Source organism: Rhincodon typus, chromosome 5, assembly GCF_021869965.1.
Source record: "Rhincodon typus isolate 14 chromosome 5, sRhiTyp1.1, whole genome shotgun sequence".
Taxonomy (NCBI): Eukaryota; Metazoa; Chordata; class Chondrichthyes; order Orectolobiformes; family Rhincodontidae; genus Rhincodon; species Rhincodon typus.
The window spans coordinates 119,327,429-119,349,279 of record NC_063336.1 but is presented as its reverse complement, the minus strand read 5'-3'; the positions used below and the strand labels follow the sequence as shown (position 1 = coordinate 119,349,279).

The following is a 21,851-nucleotide window of genomic DNA, read 5'->3' as shown; positions in this document are numbered from 1 at the left end:
TATCATCTTACCTGAATTAGCCAAGGGAAATGGAGGGTTATGGGGATTGGGTGGGGGGGCTGGGTCTGGGTGGGATGCTGGAATTCGGTACAGGGTTTGATGGGCTGAATGGCCTCTTTCGACACTGAAGGGATTCTATGGAACAACTATCTGGAATGAATATTAGGAAGTAACATTTGCAGACTAATATCTTCACGCTTAATTTATCTGGTGCTTCTTTCCAATTCATTTTCCAAATGTTGATCTAACAGTCTTCCTTGAACTGAAAGGGGCTTTCTGATTCAGACAGTGCCAGGAGCTATCTCATAGAATCCTGGTAAGCTGGACCATCCTTTCACTGCAGTCCAGTTGTCTTATCAAGATTGATTCTTACCAGATCATCATGTTTTAAATTTGGCTGTTCTTTAACTCATTACAGCAATATTAAAAATTTACTTTGCCCTCATTATTGGCATATTTTATCGTTTCTGCTCCTGAGTCATTGTTGGCTTCAGACGTTTTCCAAAATGGAAACCTTGGTTTTGATTTCCTGACATTAACAGCGCTGGGTTTTTATCTGCCGTTACAATGAGAATTATTCTGTATGTCCAATTCTCCTGTTATCTTCTCAACTCCTCTGTTAACTTTTGGATAATGAGGTAACCAATCATCCTGAATTTCAAATGCAGGAAACTTTGTGTTCCCTAATTGATGGTAAAGTCTGTTGAATTAAAAATTCATGATATCTTAAAACCACCTTTTCAAATTTAGACAGGTGTGCATTTTTGAATTGTCATGTATGAATGGTATCATTCATTTTAAATGTTTAATTCTTGCAGTTCAGTAACATTTTCAATAATAGAACTTGGATCATTGTGCTTCCAGAAGCATTGAGATTGAAACTCCACGGGGCACATGCATACTGAGAGTTGAGTTTACATTGGCATTGTATCTCAGGTTCCCATAACAAGATACATCATTACTGCTTTCCACTGTACATTTATTTACTGGTTCTTGACCAGAAACTAGGCTCACATCACACCGTCCCTGCAACTAACTCTTCTTGGTTGTAAAAATTCAAATTTTATATTGTTGCTTGCATGCTTGTTGTTTGAGGCCTAATTTATCCCTTGAAAGCTAGTCTCCCTTTTGAGTCTTTGCAGTGTAGTGTTTAACAGTATTTGACTGACTGGGGATATTCTTGGAATGTAGAAGCAAGAAAGAACTTGCTTGGTTTTTGCAGCTGCTGCAATGGATTTCACATTCAAGGAATGAGTTTTGAAGCGTCTTTCCTGGTGTCATACCTCTTTATTAAATGCTGAAGTCTTTTAAAAATTAAATAATATATTTTTTAAAAAGAAAAAATTCATAATTGGGTTGGGTGAATTATGATGGTCCTCCCATTGTGAGACCTGCCTGTTATTCCAAACAGATAGTCAGGGACAAATTTGAACACTTCACCTAGAAGACAAGTGTGAGGTGATGCATTTCGGGATATCAAAGGCAAGAGGAAAGTATACAGTAAATGGCAGGACCCTGAGGAGCATTGAAATATAGAGAGATCTTGGGGTCTAAGTCCATAACCTCCTGAAAGTGACAATACAAGCAAATGAGGTTGTAAAGAAGGCGTACAGCATACTGGTCTTTATCGGTTGGGGCACTGAGTGTAAAAGTCAACAAGTCATGTTGCAGCAACTTTAGTTAGGCCACATTTGAAGTACTGTGTGAGGTTCTGGTATAATAAGGATGTGGAGGCTTTGGAGAGGGTGCAAAAGAGGTTTACCAGGATGTTGCCCAGGTTGGAGTGTATTAGCTATAAGGAGAGGATGGACAAACTTAGATTATTTTTGTGACAGCGTCGGAGGCTGAGGGGTGACCTGATAGAAGTGTATAAAATTATGAGAGGCATGGATAGGGTGGATAGTCAGAGTATGTTTCAAAGGATGAAAATATCAAATACTAAAGGTTATAGGTTTGAAGGTGAGAGGGTAAAGTTTAAAGTGGATGTGCAAGGCAAGTTGTTTTTACAGAGGGTGGTAGGTGCCTGGAACATGCTGCCAGGGGAGAGATAGAAGCAGATACAATAGCAAAGTTTAAGAAGCATTTAGACAGATACATAAACAGGCAGTACATAGAGGGAAATGGACCATGTGCAGGCAGAAGGGATTAGTTTAGAATGGCATCATGGTTGGCACGCACATGGTAGGCTGAAGAGCCTGTTCCTGTGCTGTACAGCTCTATGTAAGACAATGTTCCATTTATTGCGCACTGCGCTGAGGTTATGTGCTCAAGTACTGGATTCAATCTTGAACCTTGAGCCTGGTAACATGGGTGTATAATCTGTGGTAATAACATTAACTGTACAAGTTGTCTCTATCATCATTACATTATTCTTCACCTGAGGAATGTTGATTTGTGATCATTTGATTATCACTAGTGATCACTGCCTCATTAACCCTCATGCTTAGAACTTTCTGCAGACTTTATCACTCCCTGATGACAGCATCATTGATTGTGTCTTGTTCTGAACACAGAGGTAAGGCAGGATCTTATTGCATCTTGCATTCACTGCCTTTCCAGCTAAAATTATTGGTTAGGAGCCCTGCCACATTTTAACGCTGGGACTTTCACCCCTTTCTTGGAAGCAGGAGTGCTCACAGGTAGTAGCACTATAGGCTGTTCAAACACAGAGAGAAGCTCCGGTAAGTCCAGGGGACTGGGAGGGAAAACCAGCTTCATTTGAGGAGGGTAGGGTTAAAATACGGGAATGAATGTTTGTGGAGCAGTCACTAATGAGCTAGGGGACGTATCAAGGAGGTCCACCAACTCCCAGCTTTCCCAACACCAGCCCTCAAAGAAGGTTTCAGGTTTCCCTCTTTGGCAAGGTCTCCACCATTGATTAAACATCAGCTGAGGCAGAATGTGGCCTTTAAATAATTATTAATTAATTGATCGATAAAGATTGAGCAGAAAATATTCATGTGAATTGTCCCGGCGATGCTGCCATTAGTTCTATAGGTTGATTGGAGAAGCTGTCCAAGTTATTTTTCTGGAAGAGGATTGAAAGGAGAATGGAGTGAGGTTACCAGAATTTTATGAGGGATCCAGACAGTGTAGATACCCCACTGAGCCTTAAATCCAGAATAAGAGATGTGACAGAAGCCATGGTGACATGTTTAAAAAGCTTTTTATTGAGCAAGTGCTTAGCATCTGAAATGCTTATGATGTTCAAAAATGAACGAGATTGTTATCTGAAAATGAGGAATGTGCAGGACAATAAGAAGAAGGCAGGGCCCTAGGTAAATTGCTCCTACAGTGAGCTGGCACATCCTGTGCTGTAGCATTTCTGTGATTCAGTAATCAGCTTCTTAATTATCAAAAAAACAGTATGTGAAGTTCTTCACCAAAAATGAAGTTCTTACGACATGGAAGCTGCAATAGCCAAACCAATAATGGCTGCTTTTAATAAGATATATTCTGCATGTCTATCCTAGCCCTTACTCACGTTTCAGCTATTGGTACATCACCTTGAAATAAACACTATATCCAAACTGCAGGGTCAAAATAAGGCAGCATCCCTCCCCTTCTTATAAATGAGGCATGGAACATTTCAGTAATTTGTCTCCTAAAATCTAAACAGACTTTAGCAACAGCCAACTAACTATTCAACTTACTACATATTGTAACCTTTTGTGTTAATTTACCAATGTACTGCATTATGTCCAATGAGATGAAGAATTTGTTCATCAACTGAAATTAATTCACTTTGTCACGTAGATACTTAATTGTGGTGAATGCCTTTTTTCATAATGAGGTGATTATTGAACACCAAATGTAGTCTTATTGGCTTCATGTTCTTTATCTGAGATTGCAATAGGAAACAAAAACAGAAATTGCTGGTGAAACTCAGCAAGTCTGGCAGCATCAGTAGGAGAAAGCACAGTTAACGTTTTGGATAGCAACTAGGAAAATGTGGTATTTATGCTGAAGGTGAGGTTGGAGGAGGCGGGGGGTGGGGGTTATGGAGACGTGAGCAGATAGGTGGGGATGGAGGCAAGAGCAAGAGAGGTAGTAAAGGTGTGGGTAACTGAGGGGGTTATGGATGGCAGGTCAGTTCAGATGAGAAGCTGAGTATGTGATAGTAAGAACTGAGAGTAGCAGAGAATGGGTAATCTGATAGGATGAAATTGGATACATTGCTAGTGACTGGTGTTTTCAGTGCTTTGAAGAATGATGCATTTCATGTGATGATTTGTGAAATGTGCTTACCAGTGATCATCGATCCTTTTGTTACAACAAACAGCTGGATATCATATGGAGTTGTTTCTTTTCCAAAATGTCCAATTGTTTTACAAGCACTTTATCTCTGGCTTTAAGTGAACACTATATATGAAATTTATCTATTTACATATATGAAATGATTCACAATAGTATAGTACTGTAATTTGGAAAGTTTTTTTATGTCCTGGTGTCTAAAAAAAAAGACATTAATTTTAACAACCCCGTGTAGGGCAGCAAATGAGTACCGTTGACATGAACTCACAATGATGGTTAATTCAATTTGTGGGTATATTTGAATAATTTTGTGAAACTTTTCATCTGTTTATTTTTGCAACTTCTGCGTTAGGTTTTTTCACAGTCACCAACCAGGTCACAGTGATATTTCTGAGCTGGCCATTCTAAAAACTTCACCATGACTTAACTGTGAACTTTTACTATAGGTAAATCAAATGCAGTTTCATACTCTTTTGTAGTTGTGTTTATATTGTTCTCTGGAATGTGTAATGGGGTTTGCAGTATCCACACCAGGATTTTTTTCCTAGCTGGGCGTGTGGCTATACAACAATCAGGTGTATGTGAGATAACAAGGTGTAGAGCTGGATGAACACAGCAGGCCAAGCAGCATCAGAGGAGCAGGAAAGCTGACTTTTTGGGTCTAGACAGTGTAGGGAACAAACTGACCATTCACAGGCAATGTTCCCTTTAAGATTCAGGTGTACGTGGCCATTTGTCAATCTTAAAGTGATCGAGAGACCGTAACATGCAACAGTCAGCCGAACAGGAAACAGAAATTCAAAGGAACATTGATCTGCATTCAATTACTTCTTGTAGTTTGGAGAACAAAGCCTTGCATGAAACATTGCCTTATTGCACAGTCTGCAAAGAACAATTTCCTCTCCTATAAAATAACAGTTCAAAATCAAATTGAACTATTAATTTATTTATTATGCTTGTCTTCGTTCCCACATTTTGAAAATTGCTTACTATATTTGTCAGACCCAAACATGGAAGCTTTATTTATCTGTCAACTGTCGTTATCCATCAAGTGGCCTTTCTATTCTGCCAGTAATGGAGATGCCCCTGATTATGATACACTTATCTGTTTATTATTTACGCAAGGAGAAATAGTTTGAGGAATTTGAACGTTTAGGTCTTACTTTTCCTAAATATGTCATAATACTATTTTAATTCACCTTTCCAAAGCCAATTCTATTGCAAGCGTACTTACCAGTTACTCATTATTGGAAGGGGCTGAAGACTTTAAGAATTGATTTTCAACCTGATCTACTCAGTTACTTTCTGCTCTTTTTGCAATTCTAGAAGAAAAACTTAATGGTTTCCTCTTGTATGGTGAATTCTGTTGTGTGCCATTTTATCATTGTATAAGTACAGCCTTACTTTCACATAATTTAAATTTCAAAGATATTTGGGTTAAATATTGAACATAGCAGCAACGTTGACTAAATGGCTGTATGATAATCATGCACCTGGTATTTTTTTAAAACATTTTTCTGTTAATTTAGAACTTTGTTAAACTGGTATTGATGGAGTGTTTCATAAAAAGAACATAAATTAAATATATTGTAACTAATTACACAGTTAATGCAGTTTGAAGTTGCACTCAGTGTCTAAGAATATTGCCATTCCATGAAAACCAAATGGGAAAATGGAAATTTTTGATTGAACTTGGAAGAACTTAGGTTCTATTCAACCTAATCTTGTGAGACAGCAAATAAATTGATTTTAAATTACCCATTGCAGTTTATAAATTTATCTGAAAATATATTGAATTGGAGAAACTAACAGCAAAACAAACCCAAAAAGGTTAAGTTTAATAAGTTTCTATCATCTGCCAAGTTCACGGCTGAGAATGTTCTTCTTTACTGATATTGTGCTAAAGTTTTTTAAACAGGAATTGTAAATCCTATTGTGAAGTTTGCAGCCCGTTAACCCTGCACTTTACATTATATAATTCTATGAAGTTATTGTCTAATACTCAACAGTTAAAATGTACACCAATAAAGTATTAATAGGACCATATTGTGAGAATTCTAACCTACACTCTCAAAAGGAAGTTGATTTGTATGATTTGTTACAAAGTGTTAGTACAGGAATGGGAAGAGGAGCCCTCGGAAGAGGTGCTCTGATTACAGCTACGTAGAGCTAAGATTGGAATTAAGGCAGTCTCGCCAAACTGAATAATAGAGGAGAGCTGATTGGCAAAGCATTTGCAAAACATTCACTCAGAGGATGTGGCCATTACTGGCTGAATCACTATTTGTTGCCCGTCCCTAGTTGCCCCTTGAGAAGGTGGGGGTGAGCCGCCACCTTGAACCGCTTCAGTCCATGTGCTGTAGATTGACCCACAATGCGCTTAGGGAGGGAATTCCAGGATTTTGACCCAGCGACAGCGAAGGAACAGCGACATATTTCCAAGTCAGGATGGTGAGTGGCTTGGAAGGAAATTTGCAGGTGGTGGTGTTTTCATGTCTCTGCTGCTTGTTCTTTTTTGATGCAAGTGGTCGTGGGTTTGGAAGATGCTGTCTGAGGATCTTTGGTGAATTTCTGCAGTGCATCTTGTAGATAGTACACACTGCTGCTATTGAGCATCTGTGGTGGAGGACTGGATGTTTGTGAATGTGGTGCCATTCAAGCAGGCTGTTTTGTTCTGGATTTAGTTAATATCCAATTAATTTGGATTCATGCATTTTAGATTAAAAACAAGGCCATTTTACACCTCATGCACTGAATTGTAAAAACAGGTTCACCACTGAGACATTCAGAGATAATAGGAACTGCCGATGCTGGAGTCAGAGATAACGCAGTGTGGAGTTGGAGGAACACAGCAGGCCAGGCAGCATCAGAGGAGCAGGAAAGTTGATGTTTCAGGTCGGGACCCTTCTTCATAAATGGGGGAAGGGGAAGGGAGCTGGGAAATAAATAGAGAGAGGAGGGGTGGGGCTGGGGAAGGCAGATGGGATGGTGATAGGTAGATGCAGGTAGGGAGTGGTGGGGATTGGTCAGTGGGATGGGTGGGGTGGATTAGTGGGGAAGAAGATGGACAGGTTATGTCAGGTCAAGGAGGCAGGGATGAGAGGGAGGGTTGGACATGGGATGAGGCCGGGGGGTGGGGAGATTTTGAAACTAGTAAAGTCCACATTGAGACCATTGGGTTGTAGGCTCCCAAGGTGGAATATTCCTTAAATGTGAGAATGCTTTCTTCTTTTTCCTGACCAGAACCTCAACATTCCTTGTCAGCCAGGGGTCCATAAACTTTCCAGTTTTTCCCTTCACCCGAACAGGGACAGTATGTCCCTGTTGTCTTGGTATCACACTTTTAAAAGCCTCCCATTTGCCAGTTGTTCGTTTTTGTTCAAAAAGACTCACCCAGTCGACCTCTTCTAGATCCTGCCTAATGGCCCCAAAATTGGCCCTGCTCCAGTTCAGCACCTTAACCTGGGGACCTGTCCTATCATTCTCCATAACTATGTTAAAACTGAGAGAGTTATGGTCACGGGACCCATAGTGCTCTCTGACTGACATTTCAGTCACTTGCCTGACCTTGTTTCCTAAGAGGAGATCCAGTGTTGCACCCTCCCGAGTAGGACCCTCTACATAGTGATTTAGGAAACTTTCTTGGACACATTTGACAAATTCCACTCCATCTGGGCCTTTCACACCCTGCGTGGCCCAGTCAATACAGGGGAAATTAAAATCTCCAACCAGTACTACTCTGTTATTCCTACAGGTGTCTGGAATCTCTCTACACACCTGCTCCTCTAGTACCCACTAGTTATTTGGGGATCTATATTATAGTCCCATCAGAGTGACCATCCCCTTCTTGTTTCTAAATTCTAACAATATGGCCTCATTTGATGACCTCTTAAGAATATCCTCTCTAAGCTCAGTTGTTATGTCCTCCCTTATCAAAAGGGCAACTCTCTCCTCCTCACTTATTTGTACTTCTGTCATGCCTGTAGCTTCAGTATCCTGGAACACTGAGCTGCCAGTCCTGCCCTTCTCTCAGCTATGTTTCTGTTATGGTTATAATATCCCTGTCCCCAGGGCCAATCCATGCTCTGAACTCGTCTGCCTTATCAGTCAGGCCTGACTGATGCATTGAAATAAATGCACTTTAAACCAGAAGTCTGTTCCCTCCCTTTACTGTGCCTCTGGCTATCCTGAATAGTAAACTTGCTCTCAATGGCTATTGGTGGAGGTGGGTACAGTTACAATTTGAAAGGTATCTGGATGGGTATATGAATATTAAGGGTTTGGAGGGCCAAATGCTGGCAAATGGGACTAGATCGGTTTATGATATCTGTAGCAATGCTGGTGTGGGGCTGTTTTCATTGACTATTGGTCCGTCCTTCCTTACCCTTTGTGCTACAACATGGGTCGTATCCTGCTCTGGATGGGGCCTATGCAATTGATCCATCTCCTTTGTGTCCCAGAACTGGTGCTAGTGCCCCCCGTCTCTCTCACAGCAGCTCTTAAACCACTTCGAATTCTCCTGATCTGTCTGCTCATTTGCCAGTTTGATTCAAGCAATAATCCAAAGATTATTATCCCTCAGGTCCTGCATTCCAATTTGGAGCCTAACTCCTGATACTCTCTCAGCAGAACCTCATCTCTTTCTCTCAGTGTTGTTTGTTTCAACATAAACCATGACAACCGGATTTAGTCCCTCCCTTTTCAACTTCCACTCTAAGTTAAGCAACCTATTCTCTGGGATTCGTGGCTGCAGAGCATTCTATGTATTCCTCAAATTCAAGAATCCCCAAATACTGGCACATTTCTATTCTGCTTTAACTACGTCCTCTGGCCAACTTTCTGCACCATGGAGCCTTGGTCTGTATGGTGGCTGATGTCCCGGTCAGCTTTCACCTTATCCTCTTACCCTCAGATAGTAAATGTACAATCATTGAAACAAATGGTTGTAGCATTTCAAGTCAGTTGTTCAGCTTTTGATTTGTGCTGGTTATGTCTTTGCCTGCACCAAGAAGGATATCATATGCCAGTTTGTCCTTCCACGTGACAAATTGATAACTAATAAAAGAAATCTTGATGTTATTTGTTGATTTCTCAATAATTTTTATGATTTGTTGGTGTTCAAGAAGGGGAGTTTGGAGAATTGCTTTCTTTTTAAGCAATTTACACCTTCCACATTCTGCCTCTGTGAATTAAGTGCTTGTTTCTTTCTCTTCTGTTGTCAACAGCAAAATTCTATCTCTAAAGCAAACTTTAAATTTAGCTTATTATTCCTGAATAAGTTTATTTTCCTTCATATCTATCCAAAATACCGAGTGTATATTTTAGTTTAAAAAATCACTGACAAGGTAAATTTTTCTTTTACCTTTCAGGATTGGCTTCTTAAGGCTTACCTCAGGTACATGAACATGTGAAACAGAAGCAAAAATGGACCATTCAGCCCCATTGAGCCTGCTGCACTTTTCAATAGGATCGTGGCCAATATATTATCTATTTCAAATTCCACATTCCCATTGATCCATAATCTTTGATTCTATTGCTTACTTACATCTGCTCTAACATTAATCACTATCTTCTGAGGCAGAGAGTCTCAAAGCTCCAAAAGAGAAAAAAAAACGACTTGAATTTGTCTCCCAACTTCTCTCTGTTCCTTCTTTCAGGATCAACATTCAGCAACATGTACTGTTACCAGTGACTGATAGATAATTTACATTCCAATGAATAGTTTTCAACAGCTACTTCAGCATTATTACTTTGTTCATGGGGTGCTAGTCTACCATAGCAATGTTCAAGCTTGAATCTTTCCATTTTAAAAAAGACCTCCGTTCCAATTCATCAAATAAATACTTTAATTTAAATGAGAAACAGTCTGGGGAGAAAAGTTTGGCTGAATGGTGTTCTTTCTAACTCATAGGGACAATTCGTCAAGTTTCTCCGTGCCACACTCAGGTCCCTCCCTGGCGTTCGTTCCAAAACTACTCGCTTAATTGACATTTTTTCAGTGTCACTGTGAGGGCAAAGGGTGTGTGTTGTATCAGGAGTGAACTTCAAAGCACTTACTAATGGACTCTGGACTCCAAATGTGAAAATTCACATTCTTGTGATATGTAGTCAGCTATGTAGGTACACAACCTGATTTGGATTCTGGACGAAGACAAAAACACTTACTTTTGTGTGATCTTTGAGATTCTTTCAAAGAATAAGGAAGTTGATACCCATGATAGGTAATTAGCATTTTCAATCAGCATAAAGTTGCAAATGAGTCTTTTGTCTTACTGTGTTTGCAATGTTTTTCTCACTTCTGCTGAAATGATATGTCTGACTTTGCCAGAACTGTTGGATTTTTTTAATATTAAGTATAAAGGATACTGTCTTATTGATAAGTGAACACCACTGATATGTATTAAACATCTATATTATTCTTACTGAGTTTGTTTGAAAGGCAGTTTTCATAACTGAACAAATTAAAAAAAAACTTTCAAGAAACATATTATCTATTATCATATTATCTATATTAATCATGTTTCATTGTTTACCACTCATATTTTTAAAAAGTCTTACCATAGTAACCAAAGCACGATATTTCTAAGTTAGCTTTTGGGTTATTTTGATATGTGCTGGATACACCCTATAAGTGTGGTTACCAGCCAGCGATACACAGCTGAAGCTGACATTGCTGTACATCTTTATCAGGTACTGGAGAAGTACCCAAACACACCAATGAGCCACAAGGAGATCCTACAAGTCATCCAGCGTGAAGGACTCAAGGAGATCAGGTGAGTGCTTTTACAGTTTCTTTGTAAATAATAGTCTCTGTAAAATAGTTCACTGAGTGAAAGAACTAGATAATTACATGAATTTCACACTCCTGAGAAAAAGCAGTTAATTTCTCAAGAGTAGGTTAAATTTGCACATCCATAATTGTTTTGAGTCTTACAACCATACATACATAAGTTTGAAACCCAGCAGGTGATTTTCTCCTCTGTCCAAGCCACAAATAACATCCACTGTGACAATGATCGCTCTCACTGTCCCTTTTCACTCCTTTGTAGCTGCTTCATTGTTTCTAACATTCTGCCTTCCACAATGATCACTCCTTGACAATCCATTATGCCACTGCTTTTATCTGATTTCACTAAAACCTTTGCCAAAATGGATGCTGTTCTGCAAGGATTTATTTAGATGTAACCAATGGATTCACTCTTACGCCTTTCTCTTTATTGTCTGTGTACTAAACCAAACTCAACTCAGTGAGCAATCTCAGCATTGAGCTTGATTTATTGAATTTCTTTTTCTACAACAGCCTGTGAAGAGGAGCACCACTTCTCTACGTCATAGTGCCATGGCTGCCTGCTCTTTCCCTGCTGCTTCAGAACCTCTAACCAATCCCTTTATCATCGTAAGGCTTGATTATTCTCATCCTTCAACCCTTAACAAAGCCAAGCCCATTGACTGCCATTGGCCATTCAAAATCTTGCAGCAGCAGGCCCCACCCATTTTCTTTAAAACTTGGCTTCAGGTACCTTAACCTTGTCTTCAGTTGCCTCCATAACTTCATCCATTGCACTTCAATGACACTCTTCATTCGGTCTTTTTCTTTGTTACTTGTACTCCTCAGCTATTGGTCTATTCTTTGTTGTCTTTGCTTCACTGTATTTGACTGCTCTAGCCACCATACCCCTGACTTCTGGAGCTGCTTTCCTTCATCCTTTTGCCTTATGCCTTCTGTTTTTTACTTACTGAAGCTAAAGTTTTGCCACCTTAATTCTTCATTTGACTCTGCCCCCACTTCAGTGTGCATGTTCTACCTCTCCATCTTGCTGCCTATGTTCTTCTCACAGTAATGTACTCTGGAACCTCTTTCTGATAATCACATTGCTATATATTTGAATATTATGCTCAGATAGATGGGTTAAGAAAAGAATTTTGAAGTAATTGCTATTTCCTATTTGTACTTCTCTGGATGTTTGTTTAAAAAATGAGTAACTTTACTGAAAAATTAGAATTTTGGTGCAATGTAAAACATGACAGTACCATCGCTGCCAATAAACACAGTCTATAGAGTATGCAACATAGAAGGGGGACATATGACCAATTATAACTCTGCAATTCTTTACTAGAGCATTCTAAACCCTTCTCTTTCACCACAACTGCCATAATTTTTCTCATTTTGCATTAATCCATTCTGTTTTGAATGTCACTATTAACCTACTTCTATACCCTTTAAGGTAGTGTACTCTCGATTAGAGCACCTCATTGTGTTGGAGATAAAGCTACTTCATGCCTCCTTTCATTCTGTTATGAATTGTCTTATATCTTTAAGATCTGCCCCTGGAAGAGTTTGTCTTTATTACTCTGTCAGCCCGATTGTGATTTTGAACATCTCTATTGAATCTCCTCTTAACATTCTTGGCCTAAAGGAGAACAATTTCAGCTGCTTTTATCTGATTTCATTAAAACCTTTGTCAAAATGGATGCTGTTCTGCAAGGATTTACTTTGGAGTAACCAATGGATTCATCCTTCGGCCTTTCTCTTTATTGTCTATATACTAAACAGAACTCAACTCAGTGAGCAGTCTTCACAGAACTCCAATTTCTCATCACCGGTATCATTTTAGTAAATCTTTTCTGTGCTAACTGCAAGAACTTGCCGTGTTTCTGAAAGCGTAGTGCCAGAATTAAATGATCGACTCCAGCTGAGGTCTAATCAATATTTTTTAAAGTTTCAGTATATCTTCCTTTATTTACTGTAATTTCTATTAATAAAGCCAAGGACCCTTTACACTTTTTTTAACAGTCGTATCAACTTGTCCTTCCACTTCAACTATTTTTGTACATTGTTACGTCTAGGTGAGGAAGGGGAATTGGGTCCCCCCTTTTCAATCTCCTGTTGGTCAGTTGCAATAAATATTTTAAATTCTATTTTAGCACTCTGTAACCATACTTCATCTAAAACCTGGCTAACTATATCAAAACAAAGTAATTTTCTTGAGTGAAATAAAGGGGAATTTAATTATCTACTCATGCCCAACAAACATCAAATACAAACTCCATCACATGTCGTAAGTTTAAATTGGTGGGATGGGGGCTGGGAGTCGTTGGTGAGGAAAAGCTGTATAATACAGACAGGAAGTAAAGGGCAATTGGAGTTTGAAGTTCTTAAAATTGTACATTTGTTGAGAATGGCTTAAGCCCTAACGTTGAGCTGTTGTCTTGTTTCTGCGGCAGTGGTGAAAGTTTGTACATATGTTTGAGTTCTTTGTGAATGGTTGTTCAAATTGTTTTTTCACCAGACACTGACATTGAGTTTGGGAGAGAGACAGGGAGAAAGAGGCCTCCAGCTTTGTTGCTTTCAATTCATATTTCATTTTCACATTCTGCTGTGCTGTTCTAAGCAGCTTTTGATATAGAGATAGTAGGAACTGCAGATGCTGGAGAATCCGAGACAACAAGGTGTAGAGCTGGATGAACACAGCAGGCCAAGCAGAATCGTAGGAGCAGGAAGGCTGATGTTTCGGGCCTAGACCCTTCATCAGAAAAAAACTCTTTTCTGATGAAGGGTCTAGGCCCGAAACGTCAGCTTTTGATATCAGTCCGTTTTGTATATTCCTGAGCCTGCACATTGTTTCTTCCAAGCTGAATACCCCACAAGCAATATGTAATCTCCAAGTATGTGAACTTTTCTTGCAAGTGTGTATTAAATAAGACACAGATTTCTTGATACTGAATCAGTTGTCTTGATTCACTGCCTTTGGATGAAATGATAATCTCAGTGCTGTCTAGTTTCACAAAGCACACCTCAATCTATGGTCAGGTGATCACATCAGCCATTTCAGATCAATATTTGTACTTGTTTAAAAAAGTATCAGCCTTGAAAGTCTCCAGTATTAACAATCAGGTGATGGAAGTTGAATATTGAAAGTCCATTTTTTGCCATTATCATAAGAACATGATCAGAATTATGCTCCAGGGTCAGTTTGGGAATCAGAAAGTCTCTCACCTTGGGATAAATGTACCTGAATGGCTGGGTTTTCATTCTGGGGGTAGGATGTGGGTGCAGGATGCAGTCAAGCTGCTGACACACCTCAGAGTAGATTGGACATGACCATAGCGGCGCTGAGTATTTGTTTAAAAGATCTGCCCTAGTTCTCTGGAATTTCATCCCAGATGTTTTGTTAAATGGTAGGTCATCTAGTGCTCACCTCCCATTCACCCCCATGCTCCACCCATTCCAACTCATGGCAACCCATGCCCCACCTACCTACAATAGCCCCTACCCTCCAAACCCCCACCAACATCCAGGAGTTCTTATAGCTCCCATTTAAACTAACGCAGTACCTACCATGGGCGGATTGCAGGAGCTGAAATAAAATAGAGTTCTAATTACCTATTCCCAGCTTTCATTAGATTAAAATAAAACACCCCTATTCATGAAAGCCCATTCAAGGCATTGAAACCACTTAAAGTATTTACTCTCTTATAAAACAGTTATATGCATAACCCCACAAAAATACTGCAAATTCTTTAATAACCTCTTTGAGCTGTAAATGAAACTGTGAACTTACAACTCTCCCGCTGTGATAATTGTTAGTCATGGAAAGTAGCCAAGCATTGATCCAGGTCCTACCTTCAATTTTTAGAAATCTGCAGAGACTCCATGGAAATACACTGCTGGGTCACTCTGCTCCCAAACCCCTTTAAAATTGCATTTTTATTTGTATTTTCTTTCCACATTTCAAAATCTATAATTTCATAATTGTTGTGTTAAATATCATATGCTGTGTGTCTGTTCGTTTCAGCAGTCTATGTCCACTTTAAATCTGTTATTGTCCACCTGTTTATTATATTTTGAACTTTTTTTAGTATCTTCAAATGTTGAAATTATGCCTTGTGTCCACAAGTTCACATCATTAAATTATACCAAAAAAAGCAATAATCCTGACATCGACCCTATATAACACTGCAAGCTTCCATTAATTTAAAAAATGACCATTCTGCTTTCTGCTTCTCAGCCAATTGTGTATCTATGCTATCATTGTCCCTTTAATTACATGGTCTTTAATTTTATGGATAATTCTATTATGCGAATCTTGGTGAAATGCCTTATACACATCAACTGGACTATACTCATTAATCCCTTTGTTAAAGAACTTGATCAAAGTTCTCAATCAGTTTAGTCAAACACAATTTAACTTCAGCAAACTTGAGGGCAGCAGATACATGGGAACACCACCATCTGCAAGTCACTCACCATCCTGATATGGAGAGAGATCACCGTCCTTCACTGTCACTGGGTCAAAATCCTGGGATTTCGTGTGTAAGGGCATTGTGGGCCACCAACACTTTCTCAAGGGCAATTAGACATGGCAATAAATTCTGTCCCAGCCAGCAACACCTACATCCCATGAGTAAATTTTTAAAAAACTGGGCTAGACATATATATCCTACAAGAATAGATCAGATTCTTGGGATTCTGCAGTAAATAACTCACCTTCTAACTCTACAAAGCTTGTTCATATCTAAAAAGCACAAGTCAGAAGTTTGATAAAATATTCTCACTTGCCTGGGTGAATGCAGCTCCAGCACCCAGAAGGGGAATGTGCATCTATCTCTTGCCCTTGTTCTTCTGCGTGTTGGAGGTCGACAAAGTCCATTTGATTGGCATTATGTCCATCGTCCTGAACTTTCACTTGCTCCAGCAGCAACATATGAGAGTGTACCATCTACAAGATGCATTGCAACAACTCAGCAACGCTGCTTCACCAAAATCTTTCACATCTGCAAACTGTCCCACTCTGAAGAGCAAAGTCAGCAATCTTATGGGAACATAACACCTGTAAGTGCCCCTCAAGCCACACACCATCCTGATTGGAACTACAGCACAGCTTCTCCACCATTACTTGTGACAATCCAGGAATTGCCTCCATAATAGCACTGTGGGTGTACCTTCCCAAGGACAGATAGGGATGGCATCAAATGGTGACTGAACCAGCAATACTCATCTCCCTTCAACAAATTAAACAAAATACTAAGCTGCATCCCATCTGGACTGGGTGATGTTTCTTGTTTGAGAACTTATGTCCATTGAAATATCTCATTTTTATCTCGTCTTATCCAATCTAATTTGATGCTATCTCCTCATTTACCTCTCACTAAGCACTGGTGTAGTACCTTAGTCATATCTTCAACAAGATAATTTCCTTTTTTTTAATGTCTACTTGGCCCCACTCTTCCTTGAACTTTTTTTTATTCTTTTGAAGCACGTGGGTGAAGCTGGCTAGACCAGTATTTCTTGTTTCTCCTTTATTGCTCTTGAGAAGGTGATGGTGAGCTGTCTTCTTGAATCACTGCAGTCTTTAAGGTTTAGAAACATCGATAGTGTTGGTAGGTGGGAAAATTTCCCGATTTTGACCCAGTGACGGTGAAGAAACAGCAATATGGTTCCAAGTCTGGATGTGTGCGCCTTGGAGGGGCATGTGCAGGTGATAGTGTTCCCTGTATCTCTTGGCCTTGTTGTTCTGGGTGGTGAAGGTCACTGGTTTGGGAGGTGCAGTTGAAGGGGCATTGGTAAGTTATTGAGGTGCATCTTGTAGATAGTACACAGTGCTGCCATTGTACATTGCTGGTAAAGGGTGTGAATGTTGAGGGCCTTGTAGATGATGGACAGGCTTTGGGGAGTCAGGAGGTGAGTTACTTGCTGCAGAATTCTAAGTCTTTGACCAACTTGCAGCCATACTATTTATATGGCTGATCCAGTTTAATTTCTGGTCAATGGTAACCACCAGGATGTTCATAGTGGGAGATTCAGTGACAGTAATGCTATTGAACATCAAGGGATGATGGTTTAATTCTGTTTTGTTTGAGACTGTCTTTGCTTGACATTTGTGTAACACCTATCAGTCTAAACCTGAATGTTGTTAGGTCTTGCTGCGTATGGACACACACTGCTTCGGTGTCTGTGGCGTTGTGAATGATGTTGAACATTGTGCATCATTCATGAACATCCCATTTATGACCTTATGATGGAGGTAAGGTCATGATGAAGCAGCTGAAGATGATTGGGCTGAGGACACGACCCTGAGGGACTCCTGCAGAGCTATCCTGCAGCTGAAATTATTGAATTTCAACAACTTTTTTTGTACCTGATATTGGTCTGATTTCCACAGACTCCTGTTTTGCTAGTCTTTTAATATTCCCAAATTCATAAAAAAAACTTTCTTTTCATGTTAGCCGTGAGCTAGTATTTTAATAACAAATCAGTACTAAATCTTTTTATTTCTGCATTTACTTTAAACTGAATTCAAGCTACAAAAACTGCCAATTTGGATTTGAATTCTGCTTTACTGGATTACTGTTCCTATTGATTTGTTATTGTGTAAGCACAATAATACTTTGTTCATTGCATTTTAATAAATTGCTACTCAAATTCAGTGAAATTAAAATTTAGGAAGAAAAGCCAGCAACATAGTAATAGCATATGTCATAGTAAGTATGAAATGTAGTTTAGGATGATCTTTGGTTAGCTCAGTTGGTTTGATGGCTGGATTGCAATGCAGAGTGAAGCGAACAGCAAAGGTTCAATTTCTGCAACAGTTGGGATCTCCATCTCACCCTCTCCCCTTGCCTGATGCATGCTGACCCTCAGGTTAAACCACCACCAATCATCTCTCTCACTAATGAGAGAGCAGCCCTTTGGCCTCCTAAAACAATGGTGAGTTTACTTCGTAAGAATAAGTGACTTCTTTCAGAAAGAATTACTTTGAATTATAGTAAACCATCTTAATTTCTGAGTAAAAATGTGACACATCTCAGATTCCATACATAATTCTAGTTCTTAGTTTCCTTGGCACAATTTACTGGCACCAACTTACAGCTAACACAAAATCTCTCTGTAATGACCTGTCATGGTTGAAAATTGTAGGAAAAGAGAAAACATCTGGGGTGAAATTTTCCCTTCCTTGGTGTAGCATAAGCACTATGAAGAAAGTATGAAAATGTCAGAATTTTGACTTTAAGAAGAGTTTTTGTGATTTTTTGTTATCCCTCAAACTTTAAATGGTGACTTCAGAGTCACACTATTAAGCAGACATCACCGTATTTCTGTGCATCTCTTTAAAGCCTGATGTATCTCATTTACAAACTACTTCTAATGCTGCTCTCCTTTCCTGAGAAACTAGTTAGTGTAAATTCCTGCTGCATAAATTGGAGCAGATACCTTGTGGCTGCATCTCACCTCATCTCAGCCAGCTGCTTCTTTGCAACAATACCTCTGTGTGCTCCATGGCCACCATCCTCCTCAACCATTCTTCCAACACAAGTCAGCATTGTCAAGTCACCGGCCTCACTGCATCATTATTTTCGCTCTCAGACCAGCTCAGACATCACCTCAGCACTTTAGCACTTTACTTTGGAGTTTAGGCACACCTAGGACTTGCATGTTTCTGCCAAGTTACTGTGTATGCAAGGGTCTAAACAGGATGCTTTTGTGCTGACATGTTCCAGCAGTTTATGCAGCAAACACTCTGCATGTGTGTTCAAACAAATGGCGATGTGTGAAATTCAATGGGGAGCAATCCTTAGAGGGGTGAAGGAGAGCAACAGTCACGAGCTCCCGGTCAAGAGGCCTGTGTTTGGCCATTGTTAGTCAGGCACCTTGTCCTCCTGGAGTCCAGGGATCCATCAGATATAAGATATAGGAACAGAACTAGGCCATTTGGCCCATCAAGTCTGCTACACCATGTCCTTGCAGTCAAAGATTGGGCTATTGCCAAATACACTGGTCAAGTGCAACCAGATTCAGGAAGGTCAGTCAGGCACTGTGGAGACATCAGTCCCAGGGGTTAGCTAGTGATTCCTACAATGAGACAAAGGGCAAAATTGATTACGACAGAAGTGGGAGGAAGGGCAGATAAAGGTGAAGAAGAGACAGGAGAGATGGTGAGGTGTCTCCACAGAGAGCAGGAGCTGTCAGTGGTTTGGTAGGATGAGGTGGGTGAGAGCCACTGAGTCAATGATGATGTATGCAGCAGTGAGAGATATGGTCCATGAGACTTGGTGAGATGAGTGAGCAGTGACAGAGTTAGAGAGAGTGCGGGCCCTGTCAGAGTGAGCTAGCAGACAGAAGATGATGGCAGTTGGCCGTACAGAGTGCAGGAGGTCACTGAGTGTTTACCTGCTGCTTGGTGTTCCTTTCCACCAGAACACAGCCCTGACCTAGGCTGCTAGCTGTGACCAGGCTCACTGTATCCGGTGACAGTGCCTCCGGTGGCAGCCAGGTGGAAAAGGACTTCCTCCATTCACGAACACAGCCACGTCCTGCTCCATGCAACAGGAATAAAGCTTTCTTTTGCTTTTTAGAGTCTTTTTCCCAGGGTGGAAAAGTAAAATACTAGGGGGCATAGGTTTAAGCTGTGAAGGGGTAAGTTTTTACACAAATGATGGTAGGTGCCTGGAACTCACTGCCAGGGGAGGTGGTAGAAGCAAATATGATAGCAAAGTTTTTAAGAGGCATTTAGGCAGACACATTGAGGCAGGGAATAGAGGGGGTCGGGCCATGTGCAGACAGATGGGATTTGGTTTAGAATGCCATCATGGTCGGCACACGCATGGTGGGCCAAAGGGTCTGTTCCTGTGCTGTACTGTTCTATGTTCCTCTCAGTCATGCCATTGAATGTTAAGGCTTGAGCAGCACAGAGAGAGAGAGAGAGAGAGGAGTAGCTCCTGTCTTGCAGTATCTGAAGTAAGTAGCCAGAGTTTAAATATGGTGCTTATATTGTGAAAGCCGAAGGCATTGGCAGTGGGAAACACTTTTCCCTTTCCAACCGTACAATTCCCCAAGAACGGTGATGAGGAGCTTTGCTGCATAATTAATGATGTGAAGAACAGAAGTTTGTGTCAGAAGTCGCTCTGAGTCCATGATGGACTAGGGTCCATCAATCCCACTAAATAAAATGCTACATGGGAAAATGTGAAAATTCCACCCCCTAATGATTAGGTGACACCAAACTTGCAGTCAAAAAGAGGGAGTCCAGAGACACAGGTAACATTCTGGTGACCTGGGTTCAAATCCAACCACTGCAGATGGTGGAATTTTGAATTCAATAAAAGTCTGGAATTAAGAGTGAATAAATCCATTGTCAATTGTTGGAAAAACCCATCTGTTTCACTGATGTACTTTAGGGAAGGAAACTGAAGGGTCCTGACCTGAAGCGTCAGCTTTCCTGCTCTTCTGATGCTGCCTGGCCTGCTGTGTTCCTCCAGCTCCACACCTTGTTAACTGCCATCCTTACCTGGTCTGGGCTACATGTGACTCCAGACCCACTGCAATGTGGATGACTCTTAACTGCCCTCTGGTCAGTTCGGGACGGACAATAAATGCTGCTCTAGCCATCAATGAATGAAAAAATCCCTGTAGATTCAAGGAGGAAGATAAATCAGAGAAAGGTGAGAGATTCCGCCATTGACAAATCTGAGAAATGTGCATTAGGACAGAGGGTGGTCCAGTTAGTAGACTGAGGATGCAAGGATGACATTTAAGTTCAGAATAAGCCAGATGGAAGTACTAAAAGGAACACTGATCTTTGTAGTGACAAAATCAAGAGACCAGAAAGGTTGCATTAGATAAAGCAGTTAAAGGCAAATAAAACGAGAAGGATCATTTGCATTGTTTTCAAATGTCAACTTGGGCACCTCCCAGCCTGCCCAATTATTGGTTACTTTCCAACTTATTTCAGACTCGATCACTTCAATTGCAGTTTACACTGGATTGGCAATGTGTTGCTTTGTCAAAAAATATGACTTACCCAGCATCCGTAAGCGTTTTAAAGTGAGGCATTTTATGTCTTTTTAACTTTTTTACTCTTTACATTCTTTGAAAAGAGGAGTCTTGATGCCAGCTAGCACAGGAAGTAGTTGAATCAGCATGAGGGATAGGAAGGGACATTTGATGGTCAGCAGTAAATGGCATCCATTGGACAGAGAGGGAGATGGGTTTTATTGGCAATTCAAACTTGGACAACAGGAAAGAAATGAGAAAAGGATAAATTCTTGGGGAAAGGCCTGTAGGCAGCTGAATAGATTCCCCCAATTCTCATGACAAAAACACTGTGAGCACATTGCACGTAATATAGACATACAACATAGAAACAGGCCCTTTGGCCCACCATGTCTGTGCCAACCAACTAACACCAAGCTGCACTCTCCCATTTACCTGCCTTTGGTCCATAGCCTACTGTGCCCCAACAGTTTAAGTGCTTGTCCAGATACTTCTTAAATGTTGCCAGTGTACCATCTTCTCTGCCAGCGCAGTCCATATTTCTACCGCCTTCTGGTGCATTTTTTAAAATCTCAGATCTCCTCTTAAATCCCTTACTCCTCACCTTAAACTTTTATCCTCTGGTCTTAGACAGGTCTGCCATGAAGAAGAGATTCTCATAGCTTATCCTGACCACACCTCAGTCGGACTCCCCCCACACCTCAGTCGGACTCCCCCCACACCTCAGTCGGACTCCCCCCACACCTCAGTCGGACGCCCCCCCACACCTCAGTCGGACTCCCTCCACATCTCAGTCGGACTCACCCCGTACCTCAGTCGACTCACC

General features: G+C 40.5%; 1 protein-coding gene across 5 annotated transcripts in view; it reads left to right on the top strand.

Annotated features, from left to right (window-relative positions):
• Positions 1-21,851, top strand: part of LOC109913001 (putative Polycomb group protein ASXL2) — a 245,321-nt gene that overhangs the window by 103,127 nt on the left and 120,343 nt on the right. For 2 of the 5 annotated variants that reach the window (XM_048596836.1, XM_048596838.1), the window contains exon 2: positions 10,945-11,027. The exons of 1 other annotated variant lie outside the window; for it this stretch is intronic. In XM_048596836.1, the coding sequence (XP_048452793.1) occupies positions 10,945-11,027 (83 nt within the window). Of the gene's footprint in view, positions 1-10,388; positions 10,476-10,943; positions 11,028-21,851 lie in introns of those variants that run through there. 2 more of the 5 variants (XM_048596837.1, XM_048596846.1) reach the window with 2 other exon arrangements.